We start from the raw sequence: 23,009 nt of genomic DNA, 5'->3' as shown, positions 1-23,009 counted from the left end.
CATCATCTACCTCCATCATCATCATCTACCTTCATCATCATCATCTACCTCCATCATCATCATCTATCTTCATCATCATCTACCTCCATCATCATCATCTACCTCCATCATCATCATCTACCTCCATCATCATCATCTACCTCCATCATCATCATCTACCTCATCATCATCTACCTCCATCATCATCATCTATCTTCATCATCATCTACCTCCATCATCATCATCTATCTTCATCATCATCTACCTCCATCATCATCATCTACCTCCATCATCATCATCTATCTTCATCATCATATACCTTCATCATCATCAACCTTCATCATCATCATCTACCTCCATCATCATCATCAACCTTCATCATCATCATCTACCTCCATCATCATCATCTATCTTCATCATCATCTACCTCCATCATCATCATCTACCTCCATCATCATCATCTATCTTCATCATCATCTACCTTCATCATCATCATCTACCTCCATCATCATCATCTATCTTCATCATCATCATCTACCTTCATCATCATCAACCTTCATCTTCATATCTATCTTCATCATCATCATCTACCTTCATCATCATCTACCTCCTATCATCATCATCTATCTTCATCATCATCTACCTTCATCATCATCATCTACCTCCATCATCATCATCTATCTTCATCATCATCATCTACCTCCATCATCATCAACCTTCATCATCATCATCTACATCCATCATCATCATCAACATCATCATCATCTACCTCCATCATCATCAACCTCATCATCATCATCTACCTCATCATCATCATCAACCTCCATCATCATCATCTACCTCCATCATCATCATCAACCTTCATCATCATCATCTACCTCCATCATCATCATCTATCTCCATCATCATCATCATCTACCTTCATCATCATCATCTATCTTCATCATCATCATCTATCTTCATCATCATCATCTATCTTCATCATCTACGTCCATCATCATCATCTACCTTCATCATCATCATCTACCTTCATCATCATCATCTATCTTCATCATCATCATCTATCTTCATCATCATCATCTATCTTCATCATCTACGTCCATCATCATCATCTACCTTCATAATCATCATCTACCTTCATCATCTACCTTCATCATCATCATCTATCTTCATCATCATCATCTACCTCCATCATCATCATCTATCTTCATCATCATCATCTATCTTCATCATCATCTACCTTCATCATCATCATCTACCTTCATCATCTACCTCCATCATCATCATCATCTATCTTCATCATCTACCTTCATCATCATCATCTACCTTCATCATCTACCTCCATCATCATCATCTACCTTCATCATCATCATCTATCTTCATCATCTACGTTCATCATCATCATCTACCTTCATCATCTACCTCCATCATCATCATCATCATCATCAACCTTCATCATCATCTACCTTCATCATCAACCTTCATCATCATCATCCACCTCCATCATCATCATCATCATCAACCTTCATCATCATCTACCTCCATCATCATCATCAACCTCCATCATCATCATCTACCTTCATCATCATCAACCTTCATCATCATCATCTACCTTCATCATCATCATCAACCTTCATCATCATCTACCTCCATCATCATCATCAACCATCATCATAATCATCTACCATCATCATCAACCTTCATCATCATCTACCTCCATCATCATCATCAACCTTCATCATCATCATCTACCTTCATCATCATCAACCTTCATCATCATCATCTACCTCCATCATCATCATCAACCATCATCATAATCATCTACCATCATCATCATCATCTATCTTCATCATCATCATCTACCTCCATCATCTACCTCCATCATCATCATCTATCTTCATCATCATCTACCTCCATCATCATCATCTACCTTCATCATCATCATCTATCTTCATCATCATCATCTATGTCCATCATCATCATCATCTATCTTCATCATCTACCTTCATCATCATCATCTATCTTCATCATCTACCTCCATCATCATCTACCTTCGTCATCATCATCTACCTTCATCATCATCATCTACCTCCATCATCATCATCTATCTTCATCATCATCATCTACCTTCATCATCATCATCTATCTTCATCATCATCATCTACCTTCATCATCATCATCTACCTTCATCATCTACCTCCATCATCATCATCTACCTTCATCATCTTCATCTACCTCCATCATCATCATCTATCTTCATCATCATCATCTACCTCCAACATCATCATCATCTATCTTCATCATCATCAATCTTCATCATCATCATCTACGTTCATCATCATCATCTACCTTCATCATCATCATCTACCTCCATCATCATCATCTACCTTCATCATCATCATCTACCTCCATCATCATCATCATCTATCTTCATCATCTACCTTCATCATCATCATCTATCTTCATCATCTACCTCCATCATCATCTACCTTCGTCATCATCATCTACCTTCATCATCATCATCTACCTCCATCATCATCATCTATCTTCATCATCATCATCTACCTTCATCATCATCATCTATCTTCATCATCATCATCTACCTTCATCATCATCATCTACCTTCATCATCTACCTCCATCATCATCATCTACCTTCATCATCTTCATCTATCTCCATCATCATCATCATCTATCTTCATCATCATCAATCTTCATCATCATCATCTACGTTCATCATCATCATCTATCTTCATCATCATCATCTACCTTCATCATCATCATCTATCTTCATCATCATCATCTACCTTCATCATCATCATCTACCTTCATCATCTACCTCCATCATCATCATCTACCTTCATCATCATCATCTACCTTCATCATCATCATCTATCTTCATCATCATCATCTACCTTCATCATCTTCATCTATCTCCATCATCATCATCATCTACCTTCATCATCATCATCTACCTCCATCATCATCATCTATCTTCATCATCATCATCTACCTTCATCATCATCATCTATCTTCATCATCATCATCTACCTTCATCATCATCATCTACCTTCATCATCTACCTCCATCATCATCTACCTTCATCATCTTCATCTATCTCCATCATCATCATCATCTATCTTCATCATCATCAATCTTCATCATCATCATCTACGTTCATCATCATCATCTACCTTCATCATCATCATCTACCTCCATCATCATCATCTACCTTCATCATCATCATCTACCTCCATCATCATCATCTACGTTCATCATCATCATCTATCTTCATCATCATCATCTACCTTCATCATCATCATCTACCTCCATCATCATCATCTACCTCCATCATCATCATCTACGTTCATCATCATCATCTACCTCCATCATCATCATCTACCTCCATCATCATCATCTACGTTCATAATCATCATCTATCTTCATCATCATCATCTACCTTCATCATCATCATCTACCTCCATCATCATCATCTACGTTCATCATCATCATCTACCTCCATCATCATCATCTACCTCCATCATCATCATCTATCTTCATCATCATCATCTATCTTCATCATCATCTACCTCCATCATCATCATCTGCACCACAACCCAGAAACCGGACCAGCTAACTGTTCCCTTCATCGCTCCTACCAGGAATGTCAGCGAAGGTCTCTCCGATCACAGAAACATGGAAGTTGAGTCGTCGTTCCTTCAGTTGGAGCAGAACACTGAAGAACATCTCAGGGTTCTTATCGTGTTCCCTAAAACACAGAGAACATCTCTGAGGGGAACCTGTTCTGGTCTGACCTGGTTTAACCGGTTGTCCTCCTCTTCACCTTCATCAGAACCTCCTGGCTGAACGAGAACCAGAACTCACCATCTGTGGGGCCACACGATGTGCAGAGGCTTCATCTGGTCTGCAGAGTCTCCATCAGAAACTGGTTTCTGGGCTCTGGACCGATGGACCCAGACCAGTTCCAGACTCACTGTTAGTAAAACTCTATCAGACTGTGTTGATAAAAATAAACAGTAACCAGACCAACCGTTGCTGCTCATCCCATGGTGCGATGATGTCATCAGCATGAGACGTCTCAGCAGCCAGACGAAGTTGCTTGTGTTTCGGCAGCAGCCTGGAAAACCAGAACCAAAACCCTGTCAGACCGCATGATGTGCTCAGAGACTGGTGGACAGACAGGGACACCAGAGGGGCCGATGGGGACATGATGGGGTCGATGGAGACATGATGGGGTCGATGGAGACATGATGGGGTCGATGGAGACATGATGGGGCCGACGGGGACATGATGGGGCCGACGGGGACATGATGGGGTCGATGGGGACATGATGGGGTCGATGGAGACATGATGGGGCCGACGGGGACATGATGGGGTCGATGGAGACATGATGGGGCCGACGGGGACATGATGGGGCCGACGGGGACATGATGGGGTCGATGGAGACATGATGGGGCCGATGGGGACATGATGGGGCAGATGGGGACATGATGGGGTCGATGGAGACATGATGGGGTCGATGGGGACATGATGGGGCCGATGGGGACAGGATGGGGCAGATGGGGACAGGATGGGGTCGTTGGGGACAGGATGGGGTCGTTGGGGACAGGATGGGGTCGTTGGGGACAGGATGGGGTCGATGGGGTCGATGGGGACATGATGGGGCCGATGGGGACATGATGGGGCAGATGGGGACATGATGGGGTCGACGGGGACATGATGGGGTCGACGGGGACATGATGGGGTCGATGGAGAAATGATGGGGTCGTTGGGGACAGGATGGGGTCGATGGGGACAGGATGGGGTCGATGGGGACAGGATGGGGTCGATGGGGACATGATGGGGTCGATGGAGACATGATGGGGTCGAGGGAGACATGATGGGGTCGATGGAGACATGATGGGGCCGACGGGGACATGATGGGGCCGACGGGGACATGATGGGGTCGATGGGGACATGATGGGGTCGATGGGGACATGATGGGGTCGATGGAGACATGATGGGGCCGACGGGGACATGATGGGGTCGATGGAGACATGATGGGGCCGACGGGGACATGATGGGGCCGACGGGGACATGATGGGGTCGATGGAGACATGATGGGGCCGATGGGGACATGATGGGGCAGATGGGGACATGATGGGGTCGATGGAGACATGATGGGGTCGATGGGGACAGGATGGGGCAGATGGGGACAGGATGGGGTCGTTGGGGACAGGATGGGGTCGTTGGGGACAGGATGGGGTCGATGGGGTCGATGGGGACATGATGGGGCCGATGGGGACATGATGGGGCAGATGGGGACATGATGGGGTCGACGGGGACATGATGGGGTCGACGGGGACATGATGGGGTCGATGGGGACAGGATGGGGTCGATGGAGAAATGATGGGGTCGTTGGGGACAGGATGGGGTCGATGGGGACAGGATGGGGTCGATGGGGACAGGATGGGGTCGTTGGGGACAGGATGGGGTCGATGGGGACATGATGGGGTCGATGGGGACAGGATGGGGTCGATGGGGACAGGATGGGGTCGATGGGGACAGGATGGGGTCGTTGGGGACATGATGGGGTCGTTGGGGACAGGATGGGGTCGATGGGGACAGGATGGGGCAGATGGGGACATGATGGGGTCGATGGGGACATGATGGGGCAGATGGGGACATGATGGGGTCGATGGGGACAGGATGGGGTCGATGGGGACATGATGGGGTCGTTGGGGACAGGATGGGGTCGATGGGGACAGGATGGGGTCGATGGGGACAGGATGGGGTCGATGGGGACAGGATGGGGACAGGATGGGGTCGTTGGGGACAGGATGGGGTCGATGGGGACAGGATGGGGTCGATGGGGACAGGATGGGGTCGATGGAGAAATGATGGGGTCGTTGGGGACAGGATGGGGTCGATGGGGACAGGATGGGGTCGATGGGGACAGGATGGGGTCGATGGGGACAGGATGGGGTCGATGGAGAAATGATGGGGTCGTTGGGGACAGGATGGGGTCGATGGGGACAGGATGGGGTCGTTGGGGACAGGATGGGGTCGATGGGGACAGGATGGGGTCGATGGGGACAGGATGGGGTCGATGGAGAAATGATGGGGTCGATGGGGACAGGATGGGGTCGATGGGGACAGGATGGGGTCGATGGAGAAATGATGGGGTCGTTGGGGACAGGATGGGGTCGATGGGGACAGGATGGGGTCGTTGGGGACAGGATGGGGTCGATGGGGACAGGATGGGGTCGATGGGGACAGGATGGGGCCGATGGGGACAGGATGGGGCCGATGGGGACAGGATGGGGTCGATGGGGACAGGATGGGGTCGATGGGGACATGATGGGGCAGATGGGGACAGGATGGGGTCGTTGGGGACAGGATGGGGTCGATGGGGACAGGATGGGGTCGATGGGGACAGGATGGGGTCGATGGGGACATGATGGGGCAGATGGGGACATGATGGGGTCGTTGGGGACAGGATGGGGTCGATGGGGACAGGATGGGGCCGATGGGGACAGGATGGGGTCGATGGGGACAGGATGGGGTCGTTGGGGACAGGATGGGGCCGATGGGGACAGGATGGGGTCGTTGGGGACAGGATGGGGTCGATGGGGACAGGATGGGGTCGATGGGGACAGGATGGGGTCGTTGGGGACATGATGGGGTCGTTGGGGACAGGATGGGGTCGATGGGGACAGGATGGGGCAGATGGGGACATGATGGGGTCGATGGGGACATGATGGGGCAGATGGGGACATGATGGGGTCGATGGGGACAGGATGGGGTCGATGGGGACATGATGGGGTCGTTGGGGACAGGATGGGGTCGATGGGGACAGGATGGGGTCGATGGGGACAGGATGGGGTCGATGGGGACAGGATGGGGACAGGATGGGGTCGTTGGGGACAGGATGGGGTCGATGGGGACAGGATGGGGTCGATGGGGACAGGATGGGGTCGATGGAGAAATGATGGGGTCGTTGGGGACAGGATGGGGTCGATGGGGACAGGATGGGGTCGATGGGGACAGGATGGGGTCGATGGGGACAGGATGGGGTCGATGGAGAAATGATGGGGTCGTTGGGGACAGGATGGGGTCGATGGGGACAGGATGGGGTCGATGGAGAAATGATGGGGTCGTTGGGGACAGGATGGGGTCGATGGGGACAGGATGGGGTCGATGGGGACAGGATGGGGTCGATGGGGACAGGATGGGGTCGATGGGGACAGGATGGGGTCGATGGAGAAATGATGGGGTCGTTGGGGACAGGATGGGGTCGATGGGGACAGGATGGGGTCGATGGGGACAGGATGGGGTCGATGGAGAAATGATGGGGTCGTTGGGGACAGGATGGGGTCGATGGGGACAGGATGGGGTCGTTGGGGACAGGATGGGGTCGATGGGGACAGGATGGGGTCGATGGGGACAGGATGGGGTCGATGGGGACAGGATGGGGTCGATGGAGAAATGATGGGGTCGATGGGGACAGGATGGGGTCGATGGGGACAGGATGGGGTCGATGGAGAAATGATGGGGTCGTTGGGGACAGGATGGGGTCGATGGGGACAGGATGGGGTCGTTGGGGACAGGATGGGGTCGATGGGGACAGGATGGGGTCGATGGGGACAGGATGGGGCCGATGGGGACAGGATGGGGCCGATGGGGACAGGATGGGGTCGATGGGGACAGGATGGGGTCGATGGGGACATGATGGGGCAGATGGGGACATGATGGGGTCGATGGGGACAGGATGGGGTCGTTGGGGACAGGATGGGGTCGATGGGGACAGGATGGGGTCGATGGGGACAGGATGGGGTCGATGGGGACAGGATGGGGTCGATGGGGACATGATGGGGCAGATGGGGACATGATGGGGTCGATGGGGACAGGATGGGGTCGTTGGGGACAGGATGGGGTCGATGGGGACAGGATGGGGCCGATGGGGACAGGATGGGGTCGATGGGGACAGGATGGGGTCGTTGGGGACAGGATGGGGCCGATGGGGACAGGATGGGGTCGTTGGGGACAGGATGGGGTCGATGGGGACAGGATGGGGTCGATGGGGACAGGATGGGGTCGTTGGGGACATGATGGGGTCGTTGGGGACAGGATGGGGTCGATGGGGACAGGATGGGGCAGATGGGGACATGATGGGGTCGATGGGGACATGATGGGGCAGATGGGGACATGATGGGGTCGATGGGGACAGGATGGGGTCGATGGGGACAGGATGGGGTCGATGGGGACATGATGGGGTCGTTGGGGACAGGATGGGGTCGATGGGGACAGGATGGGGTCGATGGGGACAGGATGGGGTCGATGGGGACAGGATGGGGTCGATGGGGACATGATGGGGCAGATGGGGACATGATGGGGTCGTTGGGGACAGGATGGGGTCGATGGGGACAGGATGGGGTCGATGGGGACATGATGGGGTCGTTGGGGACAGGATGGGGTCGTTGGGGACAGGATGGGGTCGATGGGGACAGGATGGGGTCGATGGGGACAGGATGGGGTCGTTGGGGACAGGATGGGGTCGATGGGGACAGGATGGGGTCGATGGGGACAGGATGGGGTCGTTGGGGACATGATGGGGTCGTTGGGGACAGGATGGGGTCGATGGGGACAGGATGGGGTCGATGGGGACAGGATGGGGTCGATGGGGACAGGATGGGGTCGTTGGGGACATGATGGGGTCGATGGGGACAGGATGGGGTCGATGGGGACAGGATGGGGTCGTTGGGGACATGATGGGGTCGATGGGGACAGGATGGGGTCGTTGGGGACATGATGGGGTCGATGGGGACAGGATGGGGTCGATGGGGACAGGATGGGGTCGTTGGGGACAGGATGGGGACAGGATGGGGTCGATGGGGACAGGATGGGGTCGATGGGGACATGATGGGGCAGATGGGGACATGATGGGGTCGTTGGGGACAGGATGGGGTCGATGGGGACAGGATGGGGTCCACCGCTGGACAGGAGCTACAGCGGGGGCCCTTGCCCCTCCCCTCCCATTGGGGTCTTTCTCCCCTCCATTTTACTCACAACTTAGACACTATTACATTTACACAAGCAGCACACACACTTAACACACACACACACTCACATAAACAAGGGAATGCTGGGGAGGGGGGGTCTGGCTGTCTGGCAGCAGCTGGTCCCACCCCCCCACAGCCACCCCTTTTTTTACTTGCACTACAATCACGACCCACCCATGCACACACCACAGAGGCGGGTGGGGGGGGCAGGGGTCTTCCTATGTCCCCTCTACATGGGGAGCACTCGGGGTACGGGGGGCGGGCCTGGTGCTGGCCTGGGGGTTGGGGACGGGGCGCTGCGGGGGGCCCTCTGTCCTGGGCGATGCCTGGGCTGCATGAGGGGGCCGGCAGGGTCTCTGGTTGGCTGTGTGGGGGGTGTGTGAATGTGGGGAGTTCAGGTCTGGGGCCTGCAGTCCTCCGGCTCCGGCTGTCGTGGGGGGGGATGGGGAGGGTGCTGGAGAGGGGGATAGGAAGCAGCGGGAGGGTTGTGGGGAGGGTCTACGGACGTGTCCTTGTCCTTGGGGATCCCGCCCCTGGTATCGTGGTGGCGCCGGCCCGCGATGGTTTAGCTCTGGGTGGGCGGGGCCCGCTGGGTCTTGGCCGGGGCTCTGCTGGGGGGGACGGGTGGTCCTGGGGCCTGTGGGCTGCCGGCTCTCTGTGCGGCCCGCGCTTCAGCACCCGGCGCCCGCCGGGCCGGCGTGCCGTCGCCCTGTGCTACCCGGTGCCCCTGCCTCGTGGCGCCGGGTGGCGCCTGCCTGGAGGCTTCCACTGCTCTGGGCTCGGGGGACGGAGGCTCTCTCTGCTTTGCCTGCCCGGGCTCTGTGCGCGGTGGGCTTGCCGGGCCCTGGGGGCCTTGGCTTCCTCCCCTACTCCTCGGGTCGTGGTCGTGCTCCCCTACAAGCACTCAGCTGATCTTTGATTGCATGATCACAGCTTGAACACTCACACGTGCACGCCCACATGCGCTCATCTTCCCATCTGCTTCCTACTAAATGTTGCTGATGACTCTCTGTAGGTATGTTTAATAGCGGTTGGGATTGGAATTGTTATTTTATTCATTCATTTACTTTTTTTACTTTTATCTTTCATTTTTTTGTCTGTTTTTGAATATTGTCACTATCCTACTGATGTCTTCTTGTATTTTTTCAGTACTTTATATTGTTTTGCAAATACTGTAACTTTAGCAGCTTAGACACGCCTTTCTTTTCTCTCTCTCTTTTTCCTCCTTTCATTTCCTCTTTTTTCCTCTTCCCCTGCCAGGTCCAGCTCGGCCGTATCAAGACTGACGATGATTGCAAAATGATAAAAGGAAAATAAATAAATAAATAAATAAAATAAAATAATTATCATCATAATAAAAATATTCAGATTATCAAGGGCAGCTATTTACATGAGATGTCTCCCTTGACAGAGCAAATCTGTCTGGCAAAAATACGGCACGCAGATTGTTGTTCTGTCTGCTGAGATGCTGGACAGGTTAAAAAAACAAAAAACAAAAAAGGAATATAGATGGAATGTATGAAGTTGAGAAGGCTGTTGCATCGTGCATCTTAACCCCATGACGAAGTGGCTTCGGGTCGGGAGACTGGGGGTCCGAATATCAAACATCAAACTAACTTCACCTCGGTTATCACCATGTGACATTAAATGGAACCTCGAGGTAAATAATCTGCCTCGATCAGTTTTTGCACTCGATTTACCCGAGTTACCCGAGTAATCGTTGCAGCCCTACCAGGGACATGTCGCGATTTCAAGAACACAGAACAGAGATGCGCCTGGGTCCATGATGGAGACCACTGACCTGCTGATGTCCGGGAACTGGACCGGATAGTAGAGGACCACACACTTAGGACGAATCTTCTGCTCGAGATCTCTAGGTCTGTGGTCCGGAATTTTCTTCATGAAAGAGGCGATGGAAGACAGGAAGGAGTCCATGTTGAAGTGGGAGTTGAAGACCACCAGGTCTGCAACCATACTGTAACAAAAACCAGCACAGACGACGTGTCTAAAGGTCCTGTCCAACTTCCTGGTCTGTTCAGTCAACATCCATCATCCATCCATCATCCATCCATCATCCATCCATCCTGTCAACATCCATCTGAAGTCGCTGAGGTGGTCAATAAGCTCCTTGGCGGCAAGGCCCCGGGGGTGGATGAGATCTGCCCGGAGTTCCTTAAGGCTCTGGATGCTGTCCTGGCTGACACGCCTCTGCAGCATCGCATGGACATCGGGGGCAGTACCGCTGGACTGGCAGACTGGGGTGGTGGTCCCCCTTTTTAAGAAGGGGGACCGGAGGGTGTGTTCCAATTACAGGGGAATCACACTCCTCAGCCTCCCTGGTAAGGTCTATTCAGGGGTCCTGGAGAGGAGGGTCCGCCGGATAGTCGAATCCCGGATTGAGGAGGAGCAGTGTGGTTTTCGTCCTGGTCGCGGAACAGTGGACCAGCTCTATACCCTCTTTGGGGTCCTGGAGGGGGCATGGGAGTTTGCCCAACCAGTCTACATGTGCTTTGTGGACCTGGAGAAGGCGTTCGACCGTGTCCCCCGGGGGCTCCTGTGGGGGGTACTCCGGGAGTATGGGGTACCGGACCCCCTTGTACGAGCTGTCCGGTCCCTGTACGACAGGTGTCAGAGCTTGGTCCACATTGCCGGTAGTAAGTCGGATCCGTTTCCGGTGAGGGTTGGACTCCGCCAAGGCTGCCCTTTATCACCGATTCTGTTCATAACTTATATGGACAGAATTTCTAGGTGCAGCCGAGGTGTTGAGGGGATCCGGTCTGGTGGCCTCAAGATTGGGTCCCTGCTTTTTGCAGATGACGTGGTCCTGTTGGCTTCATCTGGTCGTGATCTCCAGCTCTTGCTTGAGTGATTCGTGGCCGAGTGTGAAGCGGCTGGGATGAGAATCAGCACCTCCAAATCTGAGACCATGGTCCTAAGCCGCAATAGGGTGGATTGCCCTCTCCGGGTCGGGAGTCAGGTCCTGCCTCAAGTGGAGGAGTTTAAATATCTCGGAGTCTTGTTCACGAGTGAGGGAAGGATGGAGCGTGAGATGGACAGACGGATCGGTGCGGCGTCTGCAGTAATGCGGACTCTGCACCGGTCTGTTGTGGTGAAGAAGGAGCTGAGCCAGAAGGCAAAGCTCTCGATTTACCAGTCGATCTACGTTCCTACCCTCACCTATGGTCATGAGCTGTGGGTCGTGACTGAAAGAAGGAGATCTCGTATACAGGCGGCTGAAATGAGTTTCCTCCGCAGGGTGGCCGGGCTCTCCCTTAGAGATAGGGTGAGGAGCTCGGTCATCCGGGAGGAGATCAGAGTAGAGCCGCTGCTCCTTCGCATCGAGAGGAACCAGTTGAGGTGGCTCGGGCATCTGGTCAGGATGCCTCCTGGACCTCCCCGGTGAGGTGTTCCAGGCACGTCCCTCTGGGAGGAGACCCCGGGGAAGACCCAGGACACGCTGGAGGGATTATATCTCTCGGCTGGCCTGGGAACGCCTCGGGATCCCCCCCGCAGAGTTGGCAAATGTGGCTGGGGAGAGGGAAGTCTGGGCTTCCCTGCTTAGGCTGCTGCCCCCGCGACCCGACCCCGGATAAGCGGCAGAAGATGGATGGAAGGATGGACAAATCAACAATGTAGAAGCTTTTTTCATTCATAAATATGTTTCTATCAGGCCTTGGGTATCAGGAGAAAAAGATCCCAACATTCTAACATCAACATAAACAAAACTATTTTCATTTTGTTCCATTTCTTTTCCCCTCACTTCTTCAGTCACCTGTGTTACTCTTGGAATAAAGTTTCTATCTAGAACAAGACAGAGGACTATATCATACATCTCACACTTCCAGGGATGGACTGTTGGGACTGCCTGGTTTTTCTATTACTTTTTATTTTAAGTTTATTACTATGTTTTCTATTCTGGAAGATAACTATTTCATCTCACGCTGATCTTTGGCTGCTGGGATTGGATGTCACCAACATAAAAACAAAAGGAGGAGAAATCTGGAAGTCATCCCTGTTTGCACAAAGCTTCAATAAGGAGGTCCGCTAACATAATTTACATGTTTTAAATCACAAAATGTAATAAATCATACCTGGAAAAAATGCCGCACTTAATGGCTGGATTGAAAACCTTCCCAAAAAGGCTGGAATTGTACACAATAGATCACACACAGTGTGTGTTTGTGGTAGCAGTTTTCCTCATTAAGTTTCGTTGTGTGCTTCCTGAGATATTGCGCAAAGTGTTGACACTGTGGCATTGGATCGCCCGCATACCAGGCGAGTGGTGATGGTTAACTGAGTTCAGCAGGTTTTAGTGAATGGTGACAGCGTGGTCTCCATCACTGCTTTATCTCAGGGTTGCGTGCTCTTGCCTCTGCTGAGCGTCAGGGATACTTGCCGAACCAGCTAGGAGGGCAGTTGCCCATGACGCTTTCATCATTTGTCACATGATGTGGAGAAAACTAAAGAAATGGTGACTGCCTTCAGGAAAAAAGCTTCGAAACATGTTGACAGTCGAATAAACGGAGAAAAGGTCACAGTCGTGGATATCTATAAATACTTAGACACAATATTTGACTCTGGTAAACAGTGTATTCTCCTGCTGTGGAAACTGAATTCTTTGAATGTAAATAAACCAGTTTTATGCGTTTTATCAACCTTCTTTTGAGTCTATTGACCTTTTCTTTATGTGCTGGTTTTACAGGTTGGCAGTGAAGGACAGAAACAGCTCATCCAGCATCATCATGGGTGTTCAGATGATCTACTGTCTCAGTGGAGCAGACGGCTGCTGCAGAAAGCACAGATGATGATGTTTGTCTTGAGATGCTGCCTCATTCTCAGCAGGAAAACAGATACGTTTATTCCTTTATTCTTTCTGCCGTCAGGCTTTCAAACCCTGGTGACATGCTTCTTAAAATGCTTTTATTCTAAACTTTTTATTTCTGCTGTTGTACTTGTCGGTTCATCTGTGACACTTTATGGCTGTTGTGTCCTGCACATTGACAGGTATAAGGACAAAGTCTTCTGAATCTGAATCAATCATGAAGACAAACTGCAGCTGAAGACATAGCTCTAATCAATTATCAATGAGTGATGTGTCTTACCATGACAACACTTGGTTGTATCCATACTGGAAGTCCCTCTCCTGGTCTTTGCGGACCGGATAAACCAGTTGGTTTTCATGGAAGTACAGAACCTTCTTCAGGCAGGCCAGATCTGGTCTGAGGGCCACAAGCTCACACAGGTTCAGAACAGAGCTGCTGAAGAGAACCCTGCGGAGAGTTAGAGGTTAGAGAACCCTGCGCACCCGACACAAGTAGGAAACCTGAAGGACGTGGATATTACAAGTAGTCCTGCAGTGTCACCCATGTGATATCACCAGCGAGTCTCACCTGAAGGAAGAACAGGTAGGGATGGTCTGGCTGAGGGACAGTGCGGCTGTCCGAGCCCTCCAGTGCCATTTCTTGGCGGGCAGCGTGCAGACACAGCAGCTGCTGATGTTTTCCTTCAGCAGGTCAATCAGCTGTTTGTGGGAGCCCCCGTAGAACGGTTCCACCAGGAGAACGCTGGGCGCCCCACCCACCTATCGGAGCAAACATTGATCGGATTAACCCACTCATTAGTAGGGGTGGGAAATTGAATAAAAATCAAATATCAGGATTTTTTGCAAACACAATTTTAAAATCAATTTTCACTGTTAAAAATTTTTTTTTCAAATAAATACTATAAAATTTTTGTCATTAATGTGACTGTCCCCATGGGCATTCACATTAATGAGATCCTGTTCGGCCATTTTTATTATTATTCCGGCAAACTTTGCCGTGCTCCTCCTCCTGCGCCGTTCAGATCACTTCAACCGTTTCCATCTCAAACCCTGCAGCTCCTTCGGGAGAAATGTGCTACGACTTTTGTTGTTTCAAATCTTTGTAGTTTTTGAGATATTTAGCGTTTTGTAAAAAATGAATTCAGCCTTGTGGTTGGATGAAAGTCTTTCAAACCCGCTGTGCATTGGACGTTGCAAAAATTCAGCTCTGCGATTGGTCCATTTTTGCATAATGAGCTGAAAACTGCTTCAAAAGAGTTTTCAGAGCTCTGCACCGGTTTGCAGTGTCCGGTTCATCAAGTTCCCATCCCCCAGTGTCTTTCCTGCTAAATGTTTGGCACGCTGCTCCTCCTTCACCATTTGTCTCACTTCCACCATTCAGGTATCAAACTGTTCAGCTCATCCAGGAGATATGTGCTTTGGCTTTTGGTCTTTCTAACATGGAAACTTCTCAAGTTATTCAAGTTTTTGTCAATGTATTGAAATCCGTTCCTGTTTGTTCCTTCAGCTCAGTGATTGGTCCATTTTGTGCACCGGTACACAGGTAAACATACCAGGCACTGGTTCAAATGCAGCATTTAACATTTAGCTCTGTTGTTGTTTGTTGGCTGTTGCTTGTGTGACGGCGTGCAGTTCTGCAGACTGCTCCATGTGAACTGTTGGTCTCAGCTGCACACTTCAAGGAGAAAAGGAATTTATTTGCAAATGTCTCCATTTGTTCCAACAATGCTCCCTGCAACATTTTGATAAATCTGAAACAGATTAAAAAAAACATTTTTCACAATGAACAATAAAGTCTGTCACATCTTTATTAGAGTTTAGTTCAACCTCACATGTTTTTGTTCCCACTAATTCCACCCTGCTGGAAGTGTAAAAAATAAAGACATTCCCATGCTAATTGGAAAAAATTTCAACCCTTTTTCCAAGTTTTAACAAAGAGTGCTAGTGGTGTAGGAAGTAAGTCAGGGTGCTTCAATACTGGAGTTCATGGGTTGAATCCCGATGTGGGGCAATTTGAGAAAATGTTATTGTGCTTTTTTTTTCTTTTCAATTTCTTATATTTATGCAATTTCATTTCGATCATTCAGCACAGTTCAATAAATGGACATTCACAGCTGCTATTATTTCAATAAAAGCTGTTACTAGTTCATATTGTTTTTATTGATCTTTTTACTTATCTTCTTGGGCGTTACAGCAGGAGAATGATGGTCTGGCTACTGTGTTGTTTTGTCCTGATTGAAATAAAAAATGATGGGTAAAAAGTTATGAACTCTTTTTTTGCGTTTAGCCTACAAAAATCAGCAATATTGAAGAATTGTAAAAATTGCAAATTAAATCAAATCAACACCCAAAAAAATCGAAATCTAATCGAATCGGGACGGAAGCATGAGGTCACAGCCTTGATAATTAGAGAAGACTTTTCCAGACGGTACCACCAGATCCACATCTACTCTGGAGATCAAACACCCAGCCCTCTCCGCCAGGTAATCGAGTACGCCCAGCCCTCTCCGCCAGGTAATCGAGTACGCCCACCCCTCTCCGCCAGGTAATCGAGTACGCCCAGCCCTCTCCGTCAGGTAATCGAGTACGCCCAGCCCTCTCCGCCAGGTAATCGAGTACGCCCACCCCTCTCCGCCAGGTAATCGAGTACGCCCAGCCCTCTCCGTCAGGTAATCGAGTACGCCCACCCCTCTCCGCCAGGTAATCGAGTACGCCCACCCCTCTCCGCCAGGTAATCGAGTACGCCCACCCCTCTCCGCCAGGTAATCGAGTACGCCCAGCCCTCTCCGCCAGGTAATCGAGTACGCCCAGCCCTCTCCGTCAGGTAATCGAGTACGCCCAGCCCTCTCCGCCAGGTAATCGAGTACGCCCACCCCTCTCCGCCAGGTAATCGAGTACGCCCACCCCTCTCCGCCAGGTAATCGAGTACGCCCACCCCTCTCCGTCAGGTAATCGAGTACGCCCAGCCCTCTCCGCCAGGTAATCGAGTACGCCCACCCCTCTCCGCCAGGTAATCGAGTACGCCCAGCCCTCTCCGCCAGGTAATCGAGTACGCCCAGCCCTCTCCGCCAGGTAATCGAGTACGCCCAGCCCTCTCCGCCAGGTAATCGAGTACGCCCACCCCTCTCCGCCAGGTAATCGAGTACGCCCAGCCCTCTCCGCCAGGTAATCGAGTACGCCCAGCCCTCTCCGCCAGGTAATCGAGTACGCCCAGCCCTCTCCGCCAGGTAATCGAGTACGCCCAGCCCTCTCCGCCAGGTGATCGAGTACGCCCACCCCTCTCCGCCAGGTAATCGAGTACGCCCACCCCTCTCCGCCAGGTGATCGAGTACGCCCACCCCTCTCCGCCAGGTGATCGAGTACGCCCAGCCCTCTCCGTCAGGTAATCGAGTACGCCCACCCCTCTCCGCCAGGTAATCGAGTACGCCCACCCCTCTCCGCCAGGTAATCGAGTACGCCCAGCCCTCTCCGTCAGGTGATCGAGTACGCCCAGCCCTCTCCGCCAGGTGATCGAGTACGCCCAGCCCTCTCCGCCAGGTGATCGAGTACGCCCAGCCCTCTCCGTCAGGTAATCGAGTACGCCCAGCCCTCTCCGTCAGGTGATCGAGTACGCCCAGCCCTCTCCGCCAGGTGATCGAGTACGCCCACCCCTCTCCGCCAGGTGATCGAGTACGCCCAGCCCTCTCCGTCAGGTAATCGAGTACGCCCACCCCTCTCCGCCAGGTAATCGAGTACGCCCAGCCCTCTCCGTCAGGTAATCGAGTACGCCCACCCCTCTCCGCCAGGTAATCGAGTACGCCCACCCCTCTCCGCCAGGTAATCGAGTACGCCCACCCCTCTCCGCCAGGTAATCGAGTACGCCCACCCCTCTCCGCCAGTTTAGAATATAAACAATTTAGAGCAAGAAAACCTGGGAAGCTAGGTAGAGTCCAGTTCGTAGACAGGTCCTAATACTTTAGGTGGAATAGAAGGTCTCATGGTATGTTTAAGAAAGTTCATGTTCAGATCAGATGGCCTGACAACTGATAATGATCACAGAGTTGATGAAAGATGATATAATGTCTGTTCTCACATGTTGTTTACTGATCGACAGAGACATGAGAGATGGTGCAGAGCTGCTTGGTTGCTGGATCAGCAGGAAAGGACTCTTATGCAGAAACAGCTGTAACAAAGCATGTCAGGATGAATGATGTCCTCCTTTTTACTCTGACTGTCATGCTCTATCAGCCTCAGTCCCGGCCTACAGAGTTTCCCCTCAGAAATACGTCTGCATTTCCACACGTAGTCTTCAGAGCGGCTCGGTGTCTGGAAGCTCATCAGAGATAAAAACCAAGCTGATGGAGGCTGTCAGCTGATGTCAGACTATTGTTGAGTTAACTTTGCAGGAACAAACCACAGAAACCCCAACATCCATCTATCAGCAGCACAATGTGTCCTGATACCAGTCCATTATGATGCCAGGAGGCAGGAAGTGGACGCTGTACGTCCCCGGGCGCCTCGTTCTTCCACTAAATATCCTTCAAGAAATTTCCAGTTTGTACTCCATTTAACTGCCCACAATGGGAGCTAAAGAGGCTGCAGGAGCACTCAAGATGCCCACAGCTTCAATCTGCCATTTCTGCTGCTGCAGCTCAGGCCAATCATCAGGAAACCAGTTAGGCAGCAGGAACATGGCACCAATAGTTATAAATTAATTTTGAAGCTGTAAACTTTTCATAATGGAAAACGTCTAAATGTGCAGAAAAGATTTGAAAAAAAAAGAACACTGCAGGGGATGGGGACGTCCAGGTACACTGGGGTACAACACAAGGACTTGGTGGTGATCAGCTCTCACCACCTCCTGTACCGCACCAGACACAGCCTGTGACGTCATCAGCTCCGTCGTTGCTCGGCTACAAACACAGCATCCAAACTCATTCATGGTGATCTCCGGAGACTTCAACGCAGTTTGTCAGCTGCTCCACCAGAGAAAATAAGATGTTGGACTTATTTTATGCAAATATGAATAATGGATCCAGTTGTTCTGCCCTGCCTCCTTTAGGAAGATCTGACCATAATCTGGTTCTTCTCACCTCCACCTACAAGCCCATCGTTCAGCAGCAACCAGTCATCACAAAGACTATCAAAATCTGGTCTGCTGAAGCTGAAGATGCTCTTAGAGGAGGCTTTGAGGCTACAGACTGGAACGTCCTCTGTGAACCTCATGGAGACGACATCAACGCCATGACTGAGTGTGTGACAGATTACATAAACTTCTGTGTGGACAGCATCGTCCCAACAAGAACAGTGAGGTGCTTCCCCAATAACAAACCCTGGATCACCAGTGAGCTGAAAAAGCTGCTGAACATCAAAAAGAAAGCCTTCAGGGATGGAGACAGGGAGTTACTGAGGGCAACACAAAAACAACTTAAAACCCAAACTAAGAAGTGCAAGGAGGACTACAGGAAGAAGTTAGAAAGTCAGCTCCAGCAGAATAACCTGAGGGATGTGTGGTCTGGAATGAAGAAGATCACGGGCTTCAAGTTAAAGGGGGACCAGCCTGATGGAGGTCTGGACAGAGCTAATGAGCTGAACATATTCTTCACCAGGTTCAGTTCACCCCCTACCTCCAGCCCAACAGACCACACACCCTCCATAAGCCCACTGCTTTCCTGTCACGCCTCCAATCTGTCACCCTGCAGCTCAGTCATGGACCAGAACACAGCTTCATCTCCCTCCACATCAGGACATCCTGAGACCTCCACCTTGTTTGTCTCCTGCAATCAGGTTATGAAGCAACTTGAGAAACTGAACCAGAACAAGGCTGCAGGTCCAGATGGTGTCAGTCCCAGAGTTCTCAAGACCTGCTCAGAACAACTATGTCCGATTCTCCAGCACCTTTTCAACACCAGTCTGAGACTAAATAGAGTCCCAGTGCTGTGGAAAACCTCCTGCCTTGTTCCAGTGCCTAAAAAAACACAACCAGCTGAACCAAGTGACTACAGACCAGTTGCCCTGACATCTCACATCATGAAAGTCCTGGAGAGACTCTTACTGGCTCACCTCAACAAGCAAGTAAACACCTTTCAGGACCCATTCCAGTTTGCATATCGTAATGGACTTGGGGTTGAAGATGCCATCATATACCTGCTCCAGAGAGCACACTCTCATCTGGACCATTCAGGCAGCACTCTGAGGGTCATGTTCTTTCATTTCTCAGTGCTTTTAATACCATTCAGCCTGCTTTGTTATGTGAGAAGCTCCATAAATTCCAGGTGGATACCTCCACAACCACCTGGATCTATGACTACCTCACAAACAGACCCCAGTTTGTGAGACTGAAAGGTTGTGTGTCTGAGATGGAGGTCAGCAGCACTGGTGCACCACAAGGAGCTGTACTCTGGCCATTCCTCTTCACTCTGTACACCTCAGACTTCCAGTACAACTCTGAGTCCTGTCATCTGCAGAAATACTCTGATGACTCTGCAGTTGTGGGGTGTATCAGTGATGGACAAGAAGCAGAGTACAGAGAACTGGTCAGTCAGTTTGTTAAATGGTGCGGTGACAATCATCTCATATTAAATAGCAGCAAAACAAAAGAGATGATTGTTGACTTCAGGAGGAAGAAGAATAAACAAAGCACTGTTTCCATCCTGGGAGAGGAGGTGGAGGTGGTGGAGGAATACAAGTATCTTGGAGTTCAGCTGGACAACAAACTGGACTGGAAATGCAACACTGACTACATCTACAAGAAAGGTCAGAGCAGACTGTACTTCTTAAGGAAGCTGAGATGGTTTAACGTCTGCACCAAGATGTTGCATATCTTCTAGAAGTCTGTTGTGGAGAGTGCAGTCAGCTTTGCAGCATCTGCTGGGGTAGTAGCATCAGCACCAGAGACTTGAAGAGAATCAACAAACTGATCCAGAAAGCTGCTTCTGTGCTTGGAGTAACTCTGGAGCCGCTGGAGCTGATTGTCCAAAGAAGAATGCTGCACAAGCTGATGAAGATGATGGAGGATTCTTCACACCCTCTCCACAACACAGTGATGAAACAACAAAGTGTGTTCAGTGAGAGGCTTCTTCAGGTCCGACGTAAGACTGAAAGATACAGAAGATCATTCCTGCCAGCAGCCATCAGCCTCCGGAACAAGACCTCCTCTAGTTATTATTATATACTATAATATTTCCCTTTGGGGATTAATAAAGTATTGTTCATTTCATTTCAACCTAGCATTGCTTCTGATTGCAATATCAGACCAAAACAAAGTTGTTTTATTCTTTATATACATATTTTATAAATAACTTAATGGGTTATCCGATTTTTTTCTACAAAAAAAATCATACTTGGCATTTAAAAATCCACATGGATTTTTAAATGCATAACCTCCGCGGCCTGAAGAGCCAGACCAGCTTCCAGGTCATGGAGGGTGTGTAAATTATATATATATATATATATATATATATATATATATATATATATATATAAATCTGGAAATCTATATTGTATTGACACACTATAGAATTATAACATTATGATAAAATCAATACTAGTAATATTATGTAGCAATATGTAGGAGTTGGACCTATTTGTTCTCTTTAACCCCTGCTAACCTGTGAGAGGCAGACACACCTGGACAGGTGAGCTGACACAAAACGACCTTTAATAATTTGGATGAACCAGGTTTTACAACCCTAACCCCGGGGAACCCCTGGTCTCCATGGATGGGGGACCAACCTACAGACCTGAGGAGGACTTGTGTGGGTCTCCAGGTGGCTGCACACGCAGCTAACAGCTAACCCTCCTCTCGGGCCAAACAACCAGAACCTTCCGCGTCCCCACCGGTCCGACCCAACCCAGTCCGGACCGACTGTGTCCTGACTCTCGGTTCGCTGGGGGACCGGGGGAGGACAGACAGCTTGGTCCACATGTTAGCCGGGACTCACCGCCTCAGACTGCTGCATCTTCCTCTCACGGCGCCGGTGCGTACGGCTGCTACGTCATCACGTTACAGACGTAAGATCAACGTCTGGAATCTGATGCAGATAGTTCCAACTTCACATGTTCAACATGTTCATTCATCTATTTATGTGTGTTTGTTATGAGAAGCATGCTGGATTAAAGGCCTTGGTCCACCATCATTATCCCACATCGCGAGAAAACACGTGAGTTTACTCTCCTGCGATGTTTACGCAAAAAACTCTGTGTGCGCTGCGATGACGTCATTCTACTGCTCCACATAGACATCATATTTACGTAGACGCCGCATTGTATCACGCCGCCTATACAGCTGACGTCTCATCGCGCCGCCATCTTGGATGGGTCTCCATTCGCCTCCAATGCATTTATTTGTAAGGTGTAGGTCCAACCACGACACGAACTCTACGAAGTTTTACCTGTTTTTCCTCACAGTTTGGTTTGTTACAAAGGGGAGAGATATTGTTATGATACAGATCACTGTAAAACATAAAAAAAAAACAACGTGCTTTTAAGTTAAAATATTTTGACAAGTCCTATAATTAGGGATCATTAGCTAACAAACTATCCCTTTGTTATGCTGCGATAGGTTTAGACTGCTGAGGGACATTTCCTGGTACACAAGGGCTGCTAACTTTCCAAAAACCTTGGAGTAAGATTTAATGAAGACAATCCAAATTTTTCTGTATACAGAACATACACACACACACACACATATATATATATGTATATATATATATATATATATATATATATATATATATATATATATATATATATATATATATATATATATATATATATGTATGTATATATATATAATTTGTGTGTGTATATATATGTGTATTAGTGTTAATTTAGGTTTATTTTATTCTTCATTCATTCTTTGTTAAATGTAATGTCTTCTCCCCACTTGTCTCATGATTGTCCTTTGTGCAGTACATTAAATCCTCCAGCGCTCTGCTTCGTTACTCATATATGAAGCTACGCTTTTTTTCTACTTCTACTTTTTAATCCTGTGTTGCCTCTACTGGGTTCTTGGTGTACAGGAATAATTCTAATAATAATATCATAATAATTCTAACAATTCACTTGCATTCAGGAGATTATTCACTGTGTTAATATTATTTATCAACCAATTATGCAGAAAAGTGGGGGTTTTTTTTAGTGTGTAATATATACGCGTTGTTCCAC

At 49.6% G+C, this 23,009-nt stretch overlaps 1 protein-coding gene across 2 annotated transcripts in view; it reads right to left on the bottom strand.

The window, feature by feature from the left end:
- The window catches only part of gtdc1 (glycosyltransferase-like domain containing 1), a 30,646-nt gene extending 8,728 nt beyond the window's left edge, over positions 1 to 21,918 (bottom strand). For both annotated transcript variants that reach the window (XM_079253910.1, XM_079253911.1), the window contains exons 1-7: positions 21,785 to 21,918; positions 14,431 to 14,621; positions 14,143 to 14,310; positions 10,842 to 11,015; positions 4,030 to 4,116; positions 3,864 to 3,938; positions 3,638 to 3,747 (exon numbers count right to left, since the gene is read on the bottom strand). In XM_079253910.1, the coding sequence (XP_079110036.1) occupies positions 3,638 to 3,747; positions 3,864 to 3,938; positions 4,030 to 4,116; positions 10,842 to 11,015; positions 14,143 to 14,310; positions 14,431 to 14,621; positions 21,785 to 21,802 (823 nt within the window). In that variant the 5' untranslated portion in view covers positions 21,803 to 21,918. The remainder of the gene's footprint in view (positions 1 to 3,637; positions 3,748 to 3,863; positions 3,939 to 4,029; positions 4,117 to 10,841; positions 11,016 to 14,142; positions 14,311 to 14,430; positions 14,622 to 21,784) is intronic.
- Between the last annotated feature and the right edge of the window lie 1,091 nt (positions 21,919 to 23,009).

Source organism: Telmatherina bonti (assembly GCF_933228915.1).
Source record: "Telmatherina bonti genome assembly, chromosome: 15".
NCBI classification, from domain to species: Eukaryota; Metazoa; Chordata; class Actinopteri; order Atheriniformes; family Telmatherinidae; genus Telmatherina; species Telmatherina bonti.
The sequence above is the reverse complement of the archived record's forward strand: the minus strand, read 5'-3'. Positions and strand labels throughout refer to the sequence as shown.